This window comes from Ammospiza nelsoni, chromosome 2 (assembly GCF_027579445.1).
Source record: "Ammospiza nelsoni isolate bAmmNel1 chromosome 2, bAmmNel1.pri, whole genome shotgun sequence".
In the NCBI taxonomy this organism is placed as follows: domain Eukaryota; kingdom Metazoa; phylum Chordata; class Aves; order Passeriformes; family Passerellidae; genus Ammospiza; species Ammospiza nelsoni.
In genome coordinates this window covers 24,943,878-24,961,416 of record NC_080634.1, presented here as the reverse complement: position 1 = coordinate 24,961,416, position 17,539 = coordinate 24,943,878, and the positions used below count along the sequence as shown (strand labels likewise).

The 17,539-nt window shown below is 45.6% G+C and overlaps 1 protein-coding gene across 2 annotated transcripts; it reads left to right on the top strand.

Annotated features, from left to right (window-relative positions):
- The first annotated feature begins 5,262 nt into the window (after positions 1-5,262).
- On the top strand, positions 5,263-16,837 carry SLC19A2 (solute carrier family 19 member 2). 2 transcript variants are annotated; one of them, XM_059466481.1, is made up of 7 exons: positions 5,263-5,467; positions 5,592-6,197; positions 9,291-9,513; positions 12,936-13,128; positions 14,004-14,145; positions 14,375-14,543; positions 15,284-16,837. In XM_059466481.1, the coding sequence occupies exons 1-6, from the start codon at positions 5,282-5,284 to the stop codon at positions 14,498-14,500; spliced, it is 1,476 nt and encodes a 491-aa protein (XP_059322464.1). In that variant the 5' UTR covers positions 5,263-5,281; the 3' UTR covers positions 14,501-14,543; positions 15,284-16,837. The 2 variants fall into 2 exon arrangements, with proteins under 2 accessions (XP_059322464.1, XP_059322462.1); XM_059466479.1 differs by having other exon boundaries at positions 14,375-16,837.
- Positions 16,838-17,539: the final 702 nt, after the last annotated feature.

Here is a 17,539-nt window from a genome sequence, read left to right as displayed (position 1 = left end):
AGGAATTCATTTGCCACTTCTCATCAACAGGCATGCGTTCAGCTGCTTCTAGGCAAGCAGGGCCTCGACACACCTGGCAGTTGCTTGGGAAGACAAAGTCTGAACATTCCCCCTACATCCTTCTCCTTTCCCCACGCCTTTCCTGCTGAGCACAATGTCACACAGTCTGGCATATTACACCCCCTGGTCAGCTGTGTCCTCTCCCAGCCTCTTGTACAGCCCCAGCCTCGCCGGTGGGGAAAAGAAAAGGCCTTGGTGCTGAGCAAACACTGCCAGTACCAGCTAAAACAACGTGTGTTATCAGTGCTCGTTTGGTCAAAAAACCAAAGCACAGCACTATACAGGCTGCTGTGAAGAAAATTAACTCTATGCTAGCTGAACCACACACACAAAGTATTTTAATTTTATTAAGCAGCCATCTTAGATTGAATTTGCCAAGGCTTTTGAAAATCTATAGTTAAACCAGTCAGTTCTGCAGAGCCTTTTACACACTGTGGAATGAAATTCTGTGTATGTTGAGATTATTTGCAAAATACACAAGGAGAGCAAAACAGCATGAAGGTTAACAAACTCTAGGACTGAGGGAGAAATGCGGTGCCAAAGTTCAGAGTAATACAGGAAATAATTTCTTCACAAATCTGGATGGATGCCTTCACACTGGCCTTTGATCCAAAGGTCCAAAGTCAACTGCTTTTAGCCTCAAACAGTGTCACAAGGTAGTTGCTGCCCTCTAAGGCTCATTTCAGCTTCCAAGAGGCTGCAGGGTGTCCAAAGCTGACCATCTGCAAGTGACAATACCACATGGGTGGCTGTGCTTGAAGCCTTGTGCTTTCCTCACAACCACCTTTACTAGGTGCAACCAAGTGTTTCCAGTTTCTATCCAGAGGTGGTGGCTGTGCTCCTTCACACAGACACTGAAACTGGTTGTGTCTGCACTTGGATTGGAAAGGACTTGGAAGTATGTGTGAACACAGTTGAGCACCTCTGAAATAGATACTGACAGCAGCACCACAGTAGTTTCTTCAGAGCCTGATGCAGTACCCACACAGGTTTGTACAGAGTGCCCTGTACAGTCTAAAGATGCAGGCAGTCTCTTGTGGATGGGTACGGACACCTCTGCCTTTTAGAGGAGATGTAACCTCCATTTTTGCCTGTTTTTCTGCTGGTTGTTCTGAATGCAACACATGCACTGCAGGGATCCCTGCACTGAAGCCAGGCCAGCTCACCTTCACCAAGGTGCCCAGGAGTCTGCAGAGTGGACAGTTCCTTCCACACAGCTGGCATAGCAAAGCAGGGTGGAGACAAAGCTGCACGGATTAAAGCCAATGCAGATCCTGTTTCTGCATCCACTCAGAAATCTGAACTGTGCATCAGCACAGATACAAAGGTGAATCTGGGCTTTGGGGCTCTTCTTACAATAGAGATGTCCATGAGGGTGCATGGCAAGAGCATGTCTGAGTGAAGGGCCAGGAGAACCCTGCAGAAAAAGCATCAAATGGGAATGCGTTCAGGACTCCAGACAAATAACCAATCTTTTGAGCATCCTCCAGCACTCCTTGAAATGGCCATGAATACTAGTGGGTTGATCAGAATTTTAGGATGGTGCTAAGGGACAAAAGGAGGACTTGCAACTTCACAAGCACTCACACTCATGAGGTGTCTTTCATGACAGGAGAAGATTTTTTTGGCACATACCTGAGAGAGAAAGGCTCTGCCCATGCCCACATATATGCTAGGGAAGACTGTTTATCAATATTACCATGAAGCACCAGAGAAATGAGATGCAGCACTGTCCTATGTGGACCTACTGCTATTTTGTATGAGTCAGTTATTCCTCTTAATCAGTGCAAAAATATTCCTCTTCTTGCTGTGTTTATTCATGCTAGCTCTGCATCATAACCAGTTTATCCACCTACACTTCCCTATCATTACTGTGCCCCATTCTCCATTTGTTTGTTACACCCAGTGCTTGAATCACGCTTTAATTACAATCTCCTCCAGGTAGGGACTCCATCTTCTTGAATGTTTGAACAGCACTCTCCAAAACAGACCATGGGATCATTCTCAGCGTTCCTGGGCACATCTGTAACACCGTTCCTAATGGGAGCAATACTGTGTTAAGCCCACTGTGACCTACATACACCAAGCATCACGTAATTCAGACCAACCTATTTGCTTCTTCGTTTAATAAAAGTACGGGGTATATTTTTTTAAAATGCTTGTTTTACTTTGTAACATCACTATTGTACTCTTTTTGCACTTCCCATGAAATTTTTTCCACTGTTTGTAGCCGACTTGAGTGGCTTTTCCATTTTTTCCTTGTGTAGCTGCCTGCAAATATTTTAAACAATTACATCCATAATGTCCAAAATGGAAATGTATAGTGCTGTACAACATGATCCATCTTAGTCCAGGAGTTATTCTGATATCCTGTGGCAAGTAATTCCTCAAATTCAGCCATGAGTGCCTCATCTCTAACAGCTCTCTGTTCAGTCTGCGTTGGACACAATGCAGAGCTTGCTGAGGTGTGCAGGGCAGAAGGGAAGTTCTCTGCCAGAAGCTTTTGATATAACCTGTCTCCTAATGACTCCTGTATTTTGGAGAGATGGTTGTTTGTCCTTATGCTTCTGCAGGTCTTGAAAGCTTGGATTTTAGACTGGCTTCTGTATCAGCTGTGTTCCAGTGAACTACAACGCTGCCCCCTGCCCCCCCATGCACAGGGGTTTTAAATTGACCCTTTATGGCTGCATAATATTGATGAGTAGCCTGTTGAAAACCCCCAGATTATCAAAGAATAACTGGGTGTTGGAAGTGAGGAAGACACGGGCCTTCAAAGTGATATTTAGTCTACTGTTATAACAGATTGCTATAATCTACAGGCTTTGGTCTAAACTAATCAGCCTGCATTTCAGAAATAATTAAGAGTTTTGTTTTGTTCTTGCTAATTCTGTTTCATTCCAACATAGATACCAGTTAATGGAGTCCACTTCCCCAGATCAGTTACAATGGCGAAAATAATAAAAAAAGAAAGTGGTTGCTATTTGTCACATTTCTGTGCCTTTGTTCCTTCCATACTTAAGAAAAGACAAATCTGTTTTATTCTCTCTGTCTGGATAGTTTCTGAAATATTTGTACCATCTTAGTGCTTTCACATACTGAGAAAACATTCTGAACAACAGCTTCACAAGAGTGCAGTTTTTGAAGTTTTTAATTTACAGAAGATTTTCTCTAAACAACTTGGCATGACTTCAGGAGAACTTTTCATGCACATATATTTTATAAATTCATCCACAATACACTGCAGTCCAGAAGCTGAGAGAAGAAGGAAATAAGTAAGATTAAGGAAAGTGTGAAAAACTCTACTTTTCACAGCTTATGTCTTCCACCTTAGAAAAAAATATTGGAAGTGTTCAGGTTTTTACTATCAAACGCTTTTAACCTTTCCTTACTTTTTCTAGTAGAGTGGGGAGATGGAAAAAGAAAATGTGGAGGAAGGCTAAGAAAAGAAAAGATGGAAATAAAAAATCAGGAAATAAAATTTTATCTTGTTCCCAAAGGCTGAAAATATTCCATGAAAATAAACCAAGGCAAGTTCTTTTGAGAACAAAACCAAAACCGTGAGAAAACATGGAGCACTTAAGTCAAAAATTTGTTCCAGTTCTTGTGGGAGAAATCTAGTTTGCCTGACTGACTGTGTATTTTTTTTAAGGAAAACGGCTAAACTGATGTAACTGGTTCTAATCCACTGGAAACAGCAGCTGAGCTCCAGTGGCACAGCTCTAAGGACTGCTGGTTTGGAAAAGCTCTGTGAGCAGTGTGGAAGCTGTGGGAACTGTTGCCTCTGGGCAGGGCGCACCAAGAACTCCAAGGTTTTGTTCTCTCCTCCTGCCCCTGCCCGGCACCAAGCAGCAGTCAGAGCGCGCACACCACCCTGCTATCAGCCCATATTCCTTTATTGCCTGCTCCTGGCCACAGGCCAGCGGGACAGAGGCACTGCTGGCAGGGAGGGAACCCTCTTTATCAGTTGTTGTTTCGGCTCATTTCACTCTAACTGTGCTCTTTGAAAAGATCAGCCATTCCTTGCCTGTGGCTGAAATGGATGCCAATATTAGCAGGAACTGATTCTTTCTATATGGGGCTTTGCTTCAAGCTAAAAGGTAGTGAAATAGCAATATATTTTTTTTCCTAATAAATCTTACAGGATTTCTACAGAAGAGAACATGGAGAAAAATAGAAAGGAAATTTTGCTAAACCCAGAAGATAAAAGCATCAAACCCATCCAGACCAAAATATTTAACTGTCTTACAGACAGCTGAGTAATCTTACAGCTCAAATCCTCTTTGTAGCTATGTTTACTAAGGCATGATTATGGTGATTACAGTAATAAAATATTAATAAATATATAATAGTAATAGATGGTAGTAAAATTCTGCACTACAAGGAATCTGTTCTGGGGCTGAGAACTTGCTCTTTCCCACCCAACTCTGTATATCCAGATGCCTAGGAGGCAGAATATGCAATTGCACAGGTGGGAGGCTTGACCCCTGGTGTGAATTCTCTCTGGCATCAGCCAGTTTGAAGAACAAACTGTAGGTATAAAACAGGAAGCCCTAGGAGCGGTAGCAATGTCGGGGAGATCAAGGGAGTGGAGCAAAGGGAAAGGCAAATCAGATAGAAAGGAAGAGATTGAACAGAAAAACAGCAAATAGTTCAGAGGATTTGCAAAGCTATAGGAACAGTATTACGGTGCAAAACTTTAGATAATTACTTCGAATGCAATAGTTTTATTTCTTCTAGTTGAACAACAAGGCGCTGCTTTATTAAACCACAGAAGCGATTCAAGCTCTTATCTCGCGAAAGGGAAGAAGGCGGCAGCACTCAGCGGCCGGACGCTCCCGGGCCTGGAAAGCCGGAGGAAAGGCGGAGCAGGGCCGGCCCAGGCGGCAGGGAGGTCTCTCGGCGGGAGCAGCTCCCACAGCCGGCTCGCACCGGCCCCGGAGGAGCGCGGGCAGCCGCAGCTCGGCGGGCGAGCGGCCCGCGGGACCCGGCCCTGCCCCGCCCCTTCCGCGCGCGGCTTCTGGCCCCGCCCGCGGGGCAGACTGCCCAATCCGAGCGCGGTGTGTGGCCCCGCCCCCCATACGCTGGCCAATCAGCGCGGGGCGCAGCGCCGCCGGCCGGAGCCTCGTCTCGGGAGGTGACCGGGAGGTGACCGGGACGCGCCCGCCGCCGGCGCCTCCGGCCCCGGGAGCGCCTCTGGCCCCCGGAGCGCCCCCGGCCCGGCATGGAGGACTCGTACGGGGGGCGGCCGGCGCGGCGCTCCGCCCGGGCTACCAGCGGCAACGCCTGCTCCTGGGCACTGCCCACAGTGCTGCTCTGCGCCTACGGCTTCTTCTGCAGCGTGCGGCCGTCGGAGCCCTTCCTCACCCGGTACCTGCTGGGGACGCACAAGAACCTCTCCGAGACCGAGGTACGGTGTCCCCGGGGGGCTTCCCCCCCACCGCGGGCTGTATGTCTGTCTGTGTGCTGTGTGTCCGTGCTTTGTTCGCAGTACGGGAGTGCTGGCGGTTACCGCCGTCTTTTCCCTCCCGCAGGTGTTCAACGAGATTTACCCGGTGTGGACTTACTCCTACCTGGCGCTGCTCTTCCCCGTGTTCCTGGCCACGGACTATCTGCGGTACAAGCCTGTGGTCCTGCTGCAGGGCCTGAGCCTCATCGTCACCTGGTTCATGCTGCTGTACGCCCAGCGGCTGTGGGCCTTCCAGCTCCTTGAGTTCTTCTACGGGATGGGGACTGCCACCGACATCGCCTATTACTCCTACATCTACAGTGTCGTCGATATCAACCTGTACCAGCAGGTCACCAGCTACTGCCGAAGTGCCACCCTGGTGGGCTACACAGTGGGCTCGGTGTCTGGGCAGGTCCTTGTGTCCGTGGCGGGATGGTCCCTCTTCAGCTTGAACGTTGTCTCCTTAACTAGCATATCCATTGCCTTTGCCACGGCGTGGTTCCTGCCCATGCCGCAGAAAAGCCTTTTCTTTCACCACTTCTCAAGTCAGCGGCTTAGTTTTGAAATGAAGGTCATGGACTGTAAAAATGGAGCTGCTGTCCAAGATCATCCCGACGTGCAGAGGGCACCTGGCTGGGAGGATGAGACAAAAGTTCCCTTAAATGGGGAGGGTCATCCAGCAGAGAAGCAGGTGAGTTGTGCCCTGAGTTTACAGGAGTAGAAGATGCCATACTGACGTGGTTGTCACACATGCATATATATGTATGTAGCAGTAGAGATGTAATATCTCTTATACATATGTCATAACAGCAAAAAAGTATTCCTTTACATATCCCTCTTCCTTACTTAGGGCACAGGGAGAATTATTACTGGCATCCTTTTGCTGTTTGAGCATAGTAGGCTGCTCCTTAGTTTTTCTGAAACTGCTCTTCATGTCTCACCATGGCTGCAGTTTGAATGCTCTGGGCATCAGATTGCCATCCAATGGTACAAAGCAAGGGACATCCCTGGGACACTAAACATTGAACATATGTCCAAACTCTGTATGTGCTTCTGGATGCACCCAGTGACTTGCAGAAAAGGGGCAGTTCTTCATGTACTCAGATTTTGGCATTGTTACTCCAGCTGTTGTGTGAGTTGTGCTGCAATATGCTGTGTAATAATTGGGGTTTACCATATGATCCTGGAAGGAAACTGTAGTAATTCTTGGAGGCACTTGGAAGCAGACATTGATTAGTAATACAAGGGCAGAATGTGAGAAATTGCAGGAAGCACATCTGCATGATATCTGCTTAATACAGCCTCTGAGAATGCCAAGGCAGTGCCCTGACTTGTGGCTTTTGTGGGCTGCGTAACTTGGCAAAGTCATTTGTACAAAACAAGTGCAGGGACTCTTGCTTGGTGGAGAGATGTGCTGGTTCCCACCATGGATGAGCAGCCTCCAGTTTTGGAGCCCAGTGTGAGTGTGTGGTTTGCCTGCTGGGCAGGTCCCTGCTGACCTCATTGCTCCAGGAAATGCAAATATGTGAAGATTCCTGGCAGGGGGATTCGAGGCCCTGGGGAGAGTCAGCCTTGCTCCTCAGACAGAAGGAGGCTGTACTGGTTCTGAGGACAAGCCAGAAGGTAAGCACAGCTGCTGGATTAGTCAGCAGTGGGTATTTCTTAGCAAGTAAGCCACGGTTAGCTGGTTTGGGGGAGGCAGCATCCAGAGCTGCTTTCTGCTTCTCCAGCTACAGCTGGGAATTAAAGGTATTAACATTCCAGGGACTTAGTCCTACCCCATCCAGCACGATCATGTGTGACCAAGGATATTTTTACCCGAGTTATGCTTGCATGTTGAAGGGTATTTGTTAAGACAAATTCTGTGCCATAAACATATAACTTATCCATCCCTTTTGTTTACCTTACTCCTCTCCTGAGAGAGTATGTGTAGTACCAAAGTAGTGGGGAAAAGTTTAGAAAAGGAGAGAGTACACCTGCCTAACTCCCCTGAGGTCCCTTACACCAGGTGCTGAAGGCTGAGAAGCATTGGAATGTGCTGATTGTCCTTCTTGCTGAGGTAACAGCAACCATATTTCACAAACATGGATGGCTGAAGGAATGATTGTACTGGAGAGGCACTGCCAGAGCAGGGCAGGTGTGCCTTTCTGCCTTACCAGACACTCACTCGGGGCTGAGCAGCCAAATCAGTTTTTGGGCTGTGTGTGACCGTTCCCTTCTCTTGTTTTCCTGTGTCTCATCTTGTGCTTTGTGTGAAATCCTTGGTGTGGGAGTTACGTGTAAGGTCACATTGCCACAAGCTCACTTCTTCCCAAGTTACTCTGCTGTGTTTTGGAGGAATGGTATCCACATGCAGAGCAAGAGTTACACCACTGGCAAGGCACCGGTGGGACTGTGTGGTGTTTAATAAAGATGCTTAGAAATCGGTGACACTTGAAGGGGTGGAAGAAAGGAAGTTCAGGACAGGTCTCAGGCTGTGGTCTTTTGGAGTTTTAGTAGAAAGCTTTTGAAATGAGTTTTATTGCTCATGGAAAATAGTATTTCCCAGGAACACACTGCATGATTCCCCCAGGGAAAGGGCATAATGCCAAGAGCTCAAAGTTGCTGCTGCTCTCTGGAAACCACTCTGAAACTGGGCATGACAGCACAATGTGCAATAGCTCAGTCCTGTGACAATGCTGTGTGTTTCCCTGCAGGGAATCCAAGTTCACAGGGGCCTGAGGTGCTGTGTGGGCCTCGGGGCTCTGCCCAGTCTCACATTAAGTAACTGCTCCTCCTACTCAGACCAGAAGGGTCTTGCCCTACAGAGTCTACACTGTCTGTTCATGTGTGTCTGTGTGCAATGAATGTAACCAGGAACTTTTGTCTACAATGACATGCTCTTTTCCTCTGCTACTGTTGACATAAAGTGATAAAGAACTGTAATTTTATGTAAAAAGCAGCTGTAATAGTCTGTATGTAAAAAGATAGTAAGAACTGTAATATCTGTATGTAAAAAGCAATTTTGATTACTGTCATCCCCTGTTGCTAGAATTGATCTATTTTCAATTATTTTTAAGGGTCTGCCCCCTTGCATGCTCTTTCTAGAAAGATTCAGAGTGGAAAGCTTTATTTTTTTATCTCCTGCCGTTTGTCAGGGCACTTGTATGTGCAGGACCTGCCATTTGCAACAGCAGTGTCTGGTGGAAGTAGCTTCTCTTTCCCTTAGATCCCCAGGTGACATCTCTCACCTTCTTGAAGCCCTGGTGAGCTTTAACAGGGACAGAGTGTGTGGTAATGAGCTTGCTTCTATGAGTATTGATAAACTCACAATGCCTGTTGGGGACAGATGTAGTTCCCTGTGCTGCAAAATGTGGTTGAATTTGAATCAGGAGTAAAAAGTGTCAGTGATACTTTTTGCCTTTATGATGTAAATGGCTGGCTTCCAATCCTGTCTTGTCAAAGTGGATATTGTGTCCTGTTCTCTGGTGTTTCTTCTGTGGTACCCTTCAGTTGCTCACATAACACGTGGCAGTCCCTGCTGTCTGCCAGGGAGAGCCAGAGGTGGGGAGGTGCTTGGGACTGAGCCCTTCCCCTGCATGTAAGGGTATGGCCCTGTTTGGCACAGAGATTGTGGGATGAGAAAGCTGTTTATGCATTACTGTGTGGGGGTTTGTATCCTAGAGTGGCATTGTCACTCACCAGTGATCAGACCACCTGAAAGGGGTAATTTTGTGGAGTAGTGTGAAGTGTTCATAAACAAACACTTAACATTTCTCTCCCCTTCCTTCTCCAATCTATGCAGAAGCAGAAAGTAGACATCGCAAAGGTGCTCAAAGACCTGTGGCAGGACTTCGTGCAGTGCTACTCCTCCAGGACCATGCTCTGCTGGTCTGTGTGGTGGGCACTGTCCACCTGTGGCTACTTTCAGGTCATCAACTACGCTCAGGGCCTGTGGGAGATGGTGCTGCCTTCTCACAACGCGGACATCTACAATGGTGCTGTGGAGGCGGCCTCGACACTCCTAGGTAAGCTTCCTGCTTAGCTCCGGCTCTGCTGTGAGAAATGTCTTGTTTTCCTCAAGGTCACTAGAGCGTGATTTGGAAGTGCCATGCATTCCCCCAAGCATGCAAGGAGAGGTAAACCCTGGCATTTGGGGTGAGCCTTCCCTGACATGCACGGGTAAGGTGCTCTGTGAGTTAGTCATGGAAGCAGCCCTGATTCTTGTAATCCAGTACGTAGGTGTTTAGAGGAACCTCCCAAGGCAATCATCATTCTGAAATACTTGGCACAAGGCTCCAGGCATGTGGCTGACTGTCTGCTCTTGACTGTCACCATGACAATGAGGTTATCTTTGTTTTAGCCACCCAGAGTCAGACATGGGGTCCTGTGCGTTTGGTTTTTCTCCAGGAGCCTGTGAAGGTTTACTGTATGCACCCAGCATGCAGTGAGCCATGGTTAGTCATTTCAGCACTGTTAGGAGCAGAAGCTATTAAGATGAAAGAAGTTGGTTGACTTGAAAGGGACAGGTAGGTCAGTGAACACAAGCATTTGTTTATGAAGTTGTTTAATACTGTTTCATTACCAGAACTAAGACAATACTATTTAAAAAAAACTAACATACCCTTGCAGAGGTTTTCTAGATGTTGCTGCAGCACATCCCTTTTCTTTGATGGAGTCATTGTTCCATCATCTGCTGTGGGCATCACCTGCTTGGGGGCAAAAGAAACCAAGGTACACAAATTATTAGTGCTTCCTTGGGTGTGCTCAGCCCCTTCTTGAAGTTCAGTAGGAAGCTGTGGCTGGTTTATAGTTCTAAAAGCTGGTCCACAACCCATTGTTAGTTGGGTTTGAAACTGTTGGCAACTTGATGACTTTGTCTGTTCAGTCCTTGGTGTACTAAATCTGCCCTTAAATACCTTGCTGTCATACACTGCTTCTCCACTATAGCATGAGCCTATGGCTTTTTCTTCTTGTTTGGATTGGCTTCCTCTACCATCCTACCTTTGTCCCAGTAGAAGAATAATTGGTATCAAGGAAAAGAAGACCCATAATGTGGCCTAATAGCAGCACAATTTAAAAATAAAAAAAGGGAGGGAAGGGTATTCTTCAAACCTTATAATGAACATCTTTGATAACAAGGTCCCTTTTAAAAAAGCCTGTGAACAATGGACCTAAACTCATAAGACTAAAGTTTTTAGTTTCCCATTTTGGTTTTTTTTTCCCTCAAGTATCATTTTTATAAATAGTTGAATCATTTTGGGTGATGTTTTCAGGTAAGTTAGCCTGAACTGCTCAAATGATAGAATCCTTCCAGTTGATAGAGATTAATTGCTTGAAAAAAAGCAAAGTTTAATGAATTTATGGTTACAACTAAAAAGTGTGTGACAGGACTGGAAGTCCTAACACCCATTAAGAATGAGCATACAGTGACCTGACTTCCTAGGCACTAGTGCAAATGCTCTAATTTCTGATTTCCAGTTTGAATTTATTAATGAGCTGTTTCTTTATCTCTGATGTCATGCCAGGGTTGTATTTTCGCACAAAATCTTTGCTCTGGGCCAGACAAACCAGGTTTTTCTAGCTGTTCTTTGGTAAAGTTAAGCTCTTTGTTCTCTTCCTTAATTCTACAAGAACACAATGTGCCCATCTTTGCACCAAACCTGGCTTGAGTTTCATTCCCTTTGAAGGTGGATAATCTGAATTGCACTCAACTTAATTCAGTCAGGCATCAGACTTACAGAAGAACATGCTGTTCACTCTTCCCCCTGTATTAGAAATCTCTCCTGCTGTGTCCTAGATCTGATTTGCCATTTTCATTGCTCTTAGTCATTCTGTGCTTAGTTAGGAGCAACGTTTGGCAAGCTTTTCATAAGGTGCTGTTGCAGTCCGTGCCCTGCAGAGGGGTTTAAGTTGACATGGTGACTCACGTAGCTGTCGGCTCCCTGTCCTGGGAAAGAAAATTAGGATTCCTTCTAGGGAGATCAGCTGACTGTTAGATTGCATCCCTGCACCTTCTTTGGAGTGTGGCAATCCTTTATCAGGTTAGGTTGTGAAACCACTGATCAGCTGAATGTGTCTCATTGAAGAACACAGGCTGAATGTCTTAATTTGGCGTCAGGCTGATACAACCTTGGCGCATAAGGAAAATACAATTTTGTGAATTGCCATGAGATCCTCATGTCTATTCTCAAATATCAGAATTGCTGAGACAGTAGGAAGAATGCTCTAGGACTGAGCTTCTTTTTGCATTTCAGAGTTTTGCTACTGGAGGACCCAGACTTCCAAAGAACAAGATGTTAGTCTGACTTTAGTGGGAAAATAAATCCTTTCCCTTGGCATAATGCCGTTCTTCACCAGTCTGCAAGATTGATGTATGGTCTGACAGGATTGTAGTCTTGTGCAAACTGGTGGTGCATAAGGAATCTTGGTGTGCTTGAAGGTTTTCTAAGACAGCATGCCAGCTAAGGGCTACAAAGAGCTTAGATAGTGCACTGTAGCACTTTTGTGCAGGGGTCTACTGCTGAACACAATCCTGTTTTTCAGAAATGTCCTGTAAACCTCCCTTTCTCAGTTTGCTGTTTGTCTGTTTTGCTGTGTACTGCCATTATGCTGTTGGTTGCTGTTTGGCTTATTTGCAGAACAAGGCCTACTTGGAATGGGAATTTTCTATTAATGTAATATGTATTTAGACTTCTCAGTAGTTGCAGCTATGATAGTGCATGAAACACACTTTGTCTGCTCATTGAATTGCACGAAATACCACATACTTTCCCATCCTCTGATTTGTCTTTTATCCCCATCCCCTCTTCACAAAATCCAGCCAGAGTTACCAACCTGGGTTGTAAAGGATTGTTCTTGCACAATCAATAGTGCATGATTATAACCTGTGACTAGGCTGCATTCCAGAAGATGTGGATTTGGACTCCTCAGTCCAAATCTTACAGCCCAGTGTGGAGATGACAGTAAATGTAGGTTTTTCTGCTTCCTGGGAGAGAGCTCTAACAGCTGTGCATTAAAGTGAGTAGTGCCTTTCTCCCTCCTACCCTCTGTTAAAGCACCAGTAAATAATTTGGTGAGCGCTTTTGAGAATCAGGGTTTGGATTTCTCAACAGAAATTACCCAATTATTGACAGCAGTGCCACAGTCAAGCACAGAGGAGTGAGTGGCAGTGATCTGAGGCCTGGGGCTGTCATGCTTCTGGAGCCAGAGAGGAGGCTTTAGAGGCAGTCAGCATTGACCTATGTATTTTTTTCCTGTTTCTGTAAGAGTAAATGGGAGTTTACAGCAGTGTTCTAGGTGAGGGAGGGGTCAGGAAGGAGAGCTCATGAGGTGTTCCTACTTGTGCCCTCCACTTCATTCATGTTAGGGGCTATAGGGCTCCTAGCACACCAGCTCCAGACTGCTCCAACTGTAATTACTAAGATTTATGCTTTCTTTCCCCTCACAGGAGCAGTTGCAGTCGTTGTTGTGGGTCACATAAAAACATCCTGGGCAGTGTGGGGTGAAGTGGCACTTGCCCTGTTCTCTCTTCTTATTGCTGCTGCTGTGTATGTCATGGACACTGTTCATAACATCTGGGTGTGCTATGCATCCTATGTCATCTTCAGAATTATCTACATGATGCTAATCACAATAGCAACGTGAGTATCTCTGTAACCTGAACTGCTCTCAAGGTTACAGCTGGTATGAAAGTGGTGCCTTTCCTGTGGAACAAGAGTCTGTTGCAAGGGTTTGTGTTGTGATTCAGGTTGGAAACTGAAGCGTGGAGATATATTTGGCTGGCAGTGTGCCCAAGCTTAAAAATCTTGTGACACTGAAGTGAATACTTCTAAATATTAGATTGTGCTGATTGCTAGGGGGATGTTTTTCATAAACGTGGCTGGGGTGAAGTGTTAACAAATGAGCAAAGGACAATGCTTTGCCTGGATTGAAGCATCAGCTTCCCCTAACCTGTAGGAAAACTACTTCGATATTATTTGTCACTTTGGGGAGGAAAGCTTAGCTGGTTTTGAACCACAAAATCGCTTCAAGACAGCTCAAGCACAAGGAGAGGGGTGATGCTGAAACTGGCAACTGCAAAGGGAGTTCTGGTTAGAAGGATGCAAAAGGTTATGGACCACACAGCAACAGACTGAAGCTTTGAGATTCAGCCAGCTGCTCTCTACAGTCAGAGTCTGTTGCGTCTTCTCCACGTGACCAGACCCTTTACATCAGACAGCTGGGCTGCTTCAGTGACACTGAAACCCACACAGCTCCCTTAGTGGTGTGTTGGGTTGTTTGTTTGCTTTTAAAAAAAGGGGTTGTATGTCTCTATGGGTCTCTGCTAGCTATTTAGTCCATTGTGATCCTATTTAGAAAAGGACACTATCTGTGCAAGGTAATTTAGCTGTGGAAAATATGAAACCAATCAATGTAACTCCTCAAGTTGCAAAGTTGTACTGTCCAGAAACGTTCCTGCCATTTATGCATTCCTCTACTTTTTCCCTTATGTTTCTGGTCATCTCTTTCTTTCCAGGTTCCAGATTGCTACAAATCTCAGTGTGGAGCGGTATGCCCTGGTGTTTGGGGTCAATACTTTCATTGCCTTAGGCCTTCAGACTCTGCTCACTGTGATTGTTGTGGATGCCAGTGGGCTTGGCTTGGACATCTTCACCCAGGTATGATAGATGTTCTTAACTGTATTGATGGGAGGTAGGGAAGGGAGGAAGGTAAACCAAGCTGTAAAGCTTGTCAGCTACCTGTTTCTGGGTCAAGGATTTGACAGAGAAATAACCACTGAATCCTGATATTTTAGAATGGAAGGGAACTCATTTATTTTATTAACATTCCTATGAATCTGGAAACTGCTTGGTTTAACCACTTATTTTTATTTTCTTTTCTCTGCAGTTCATGATTTATGCCTCTTACTTTGCGGTCATCTCACTGGTGTTCTTGGTCAGTGGCATCTGCAGTATTGTAGAATCTTGCAGAAGACAAGAGCAGGTGCAAAGCAGATCTCCTGAAAGCCAGTAGTGTGCTAAGCGAAGACTCTTCGTGACTACATATGAAGATATAGGTCTGTTTTTAATCTCTGCCTTTTCTTCCCAAGGCAATCACCTTAATGGTATATGATCCATATTTATACTATATTAGTAGCACATTTTAGAAGGTAAATATATTAGCTCTTACGTAAGTAAGAACAAATATCTTCTTTCTAAAATGCCTTTTGTTCTTCTGTTGCATGTATGGAATGTGCAGCAAAGAACAGTAAGTTTTCTCAAAGAATGAGAACCTTGGGAGGTTTTAGTCTAGCACTGTCCATCTGCAGACAGTTTTGTGATTGTCTGGTCAACTGCTGCTCTCTGTCATGAGGTGCTGCTACAGGGCAGAAATGAGGGCATGCTAACAGACCTCTCTGTGGAGAGCCCCAGACCTGGGATAGGAGGTGGCCTGAGGACTGTGCTCAGTGTGGCTCTCACTAAAGCTGCCCTGTGATGCTGGATGCTCTGTTTTAAGGACTGGTACACTTACATTTCTGCATGCGCACATGCTTCCTAGAGGAGCTTGTACTGTTTTTCTGTTCCTGTCTATCATCCCTGCTGCCAGAGGTTTACCTTAGCTGATCATGGTTCTTCCCCAAAAACATGTGTCCTGGGGTAATTTGTGGCACTGGTGGATGGGCTGTTAGTGGCACTACTTGTTCCACAAAGGCCTGCGCCCAGGAAGGACTGTAACTAGAGGGAAGCTTAGAGGGAGTTGAAATGGGCAAATTGCTAATCCCCGGGACCCTTGGATAACTTTGCCTTTGTCCCTTAGGGCTGCAGGTTCCTGTGATTACAGGAGTCATTGCCTCACAACCCACAGGCTGGACTGTTTCAGGGATGGTGTACGTTAGCATACACTGAGCAGGAAGGTAACTCATAGGATTTTAAGTTATTCTTTGTGCCCTTAGAGAATTGTGGCTGTGGTGATTAAACTGACACCTTCAATTATGGTAGTTAGCAGAATGACTGCCTGAGGCTTTGGAAAATGACGATTTATGGTCTGTCATTTTTCCACTGTTATTTTAAAATGCCTTTATGCTTCTGGTGGGTCTCTGTCCACTAGTTCTACCTCTTCTTTCCACATGAGCAGAACAATGAATGTTTAGAGTGGGCAATTCTTTTTCTTGTCCAGTTTAAGCAATTTGGGACTTGCCTCATATTGGTTTTTTAAAATAATTTATTTTTTCCAAATTGCTTCAACACTGAAGAGGAGTTGCAGAGAGTTGTCCTGGGCTTGGGCACCTGGGTACTCAGGCAGCGTGACCAGAACAGCAACAAATGCCTATGGAGTGTGCTTGTTTCTGTGCAGGTAGTGGTGAGTTTAAGTGTACAGGAGAGCTGGCAAGGGAGAAGGTGCAATGCAGCCTTTCCCTCCATGCCTTCTCTCTGTGTGTTCGTTAGAGCTCCTTTCTTCTTTCAGCTGAAGAAGCAGCTTTGGTTCATCACCTGCTTTTAGTGCCAAGGAGATTTTACAGTATTGGGGTTGGGAAGGTGTTTTCCCCCTGGCTGGGACACTTCCCATCACTTTCTGTGAGCCTCAGCCTTTACTACACAAGGTGCATGATTAATGTGTTTGGCATGTGTTGCCTGGGATCCAGGGAGCCCTTCCAGGCCCGCTGCTCAGGGGAGCCCACTCCCCAAAAACTTTTCTTTCTGCACACTGCCTCTTGAAACAGCCCCCTAAAGAGGGGCTCAGCTGCACTGGCATTTACACATGTGAACTTAACTGCCTTATCCTGAAATGGAAACTTGAAGCCACCCATGTAAATATTTCTTTCTCTGAGTATTTTGTTTTAAAAAAAATAAAATCTGAAGCCATGAAATGCTAGCTAATGAGCTGTCCTGGGATGGGATAGTCTGTCCTTTGAGTTCCTTGATCTGATGGCAGTTGGAACAAAGCAAGGGGAATGGGTACACAGCACTCCTATCAAGTGACCAAAAGGAACAGCTCAATTTTAATCATACTTTTCCTACAGAGGTCAAATCTTTGATGGGGAACAGCGCAGTTGTTTTAAAAGCAAGTCACAAATGAACTAATGACTTACAGCAATATCAGTGATTTTTGTACCAAAGTAATGAAACTGTGGTAACTACAATAGAAAGGGTTATGCTGTGTATGTCCACAGGCCCACAAGGTGTGGAAGCCACACCTGGTTGTCATTCAGGTTCTGAGCTCTGCTGTTGCTTTGGTGATGAGGTGACTGTAGAGCCTGGTTGGAGCTGTATGCAGAGTTAACAGTGATGCCTAGGAAAACCTGTAACCATGTGGATGTTGTTGGTTTCTAATTAAACAGCTATTTTTGTTAAATAAAAATACTCTGAGCTATCCTGTGTGGAAGATGTTTTTTTTCCTATTTTGATTCCCTGCTGATCATCGCACTGCTGCTGCAGGTTATTCTGAGCATCTTTGTAATAAAGAGAAAAACAATCTGAAACAAAACACAAAAAGAAGCAACGCTTCAAGAAGCTGATAATTGATGGCTGGCTTGTGTAGGTTTGCATAACTGTGCAAGTGTCTTGTTTTGGGGATTCTTAATGCTGAGCAGTCCATAAGCACAACTCTAATTCCAGTGCAGACTGGTGTGCAGACGAAGATCATCACTCATCAATGCAGGGTAGCCCTGGTCAGGATGCTCCAGTCTAAGTGGGGGTGACAGTACAGGAAAGCAGGTGTAGGGTTTTCATGCAGGAGTGTTGGACTCATATAAGCCCAGAGATCCACGGATACTGCACAGGAGGACCTTTCTACTTACATGGACATAATTGCAAAGTTGAGGCCTTAAAGGAGAAATGCTGTAAGCTCCCCATCCTGCCACACCCTGCCTTGGATGTGGCTTGTACCTCATAGTACAGGGTGGAGGGGTACAGTGGTTTGTGTAGGTAAGTAGCCCAACAAGCCCTTTTGTTGTTTTGTGCACAACACCAAAACCAAAAAAGGGGTGTTCTGGGGAGGAGAGGGGGAGGGGAGGCTTTCTTAGACATGCTTCCTTCGAAGCTTTATTGCTGAAGGATAAGACTGTTGGCATGT

Coding starts and splice junctions, on each gene's coding strand:
- SLC19A2 (XM_059466481.1), top strand. CDS start 5,282: ATGGAGGACTCGTACGGGGGGCGGCCGGCGCGGCGCTCCGCCCGGGCT. Junction 6,198..9,290: donor GTCATCCAGCAGAGAAGCAG/GTGAGTTGTGCC, acceptor CAATCTATGCAG/AAGCAGAAAGTAGACATCGC. Junction 14,146..14,374: donor GCTTGGACATCTTCACCCAG/GTATGATAGATG, acceptor TTTTCTCTGCAG/TTCATGATTTATGCCTCTTA.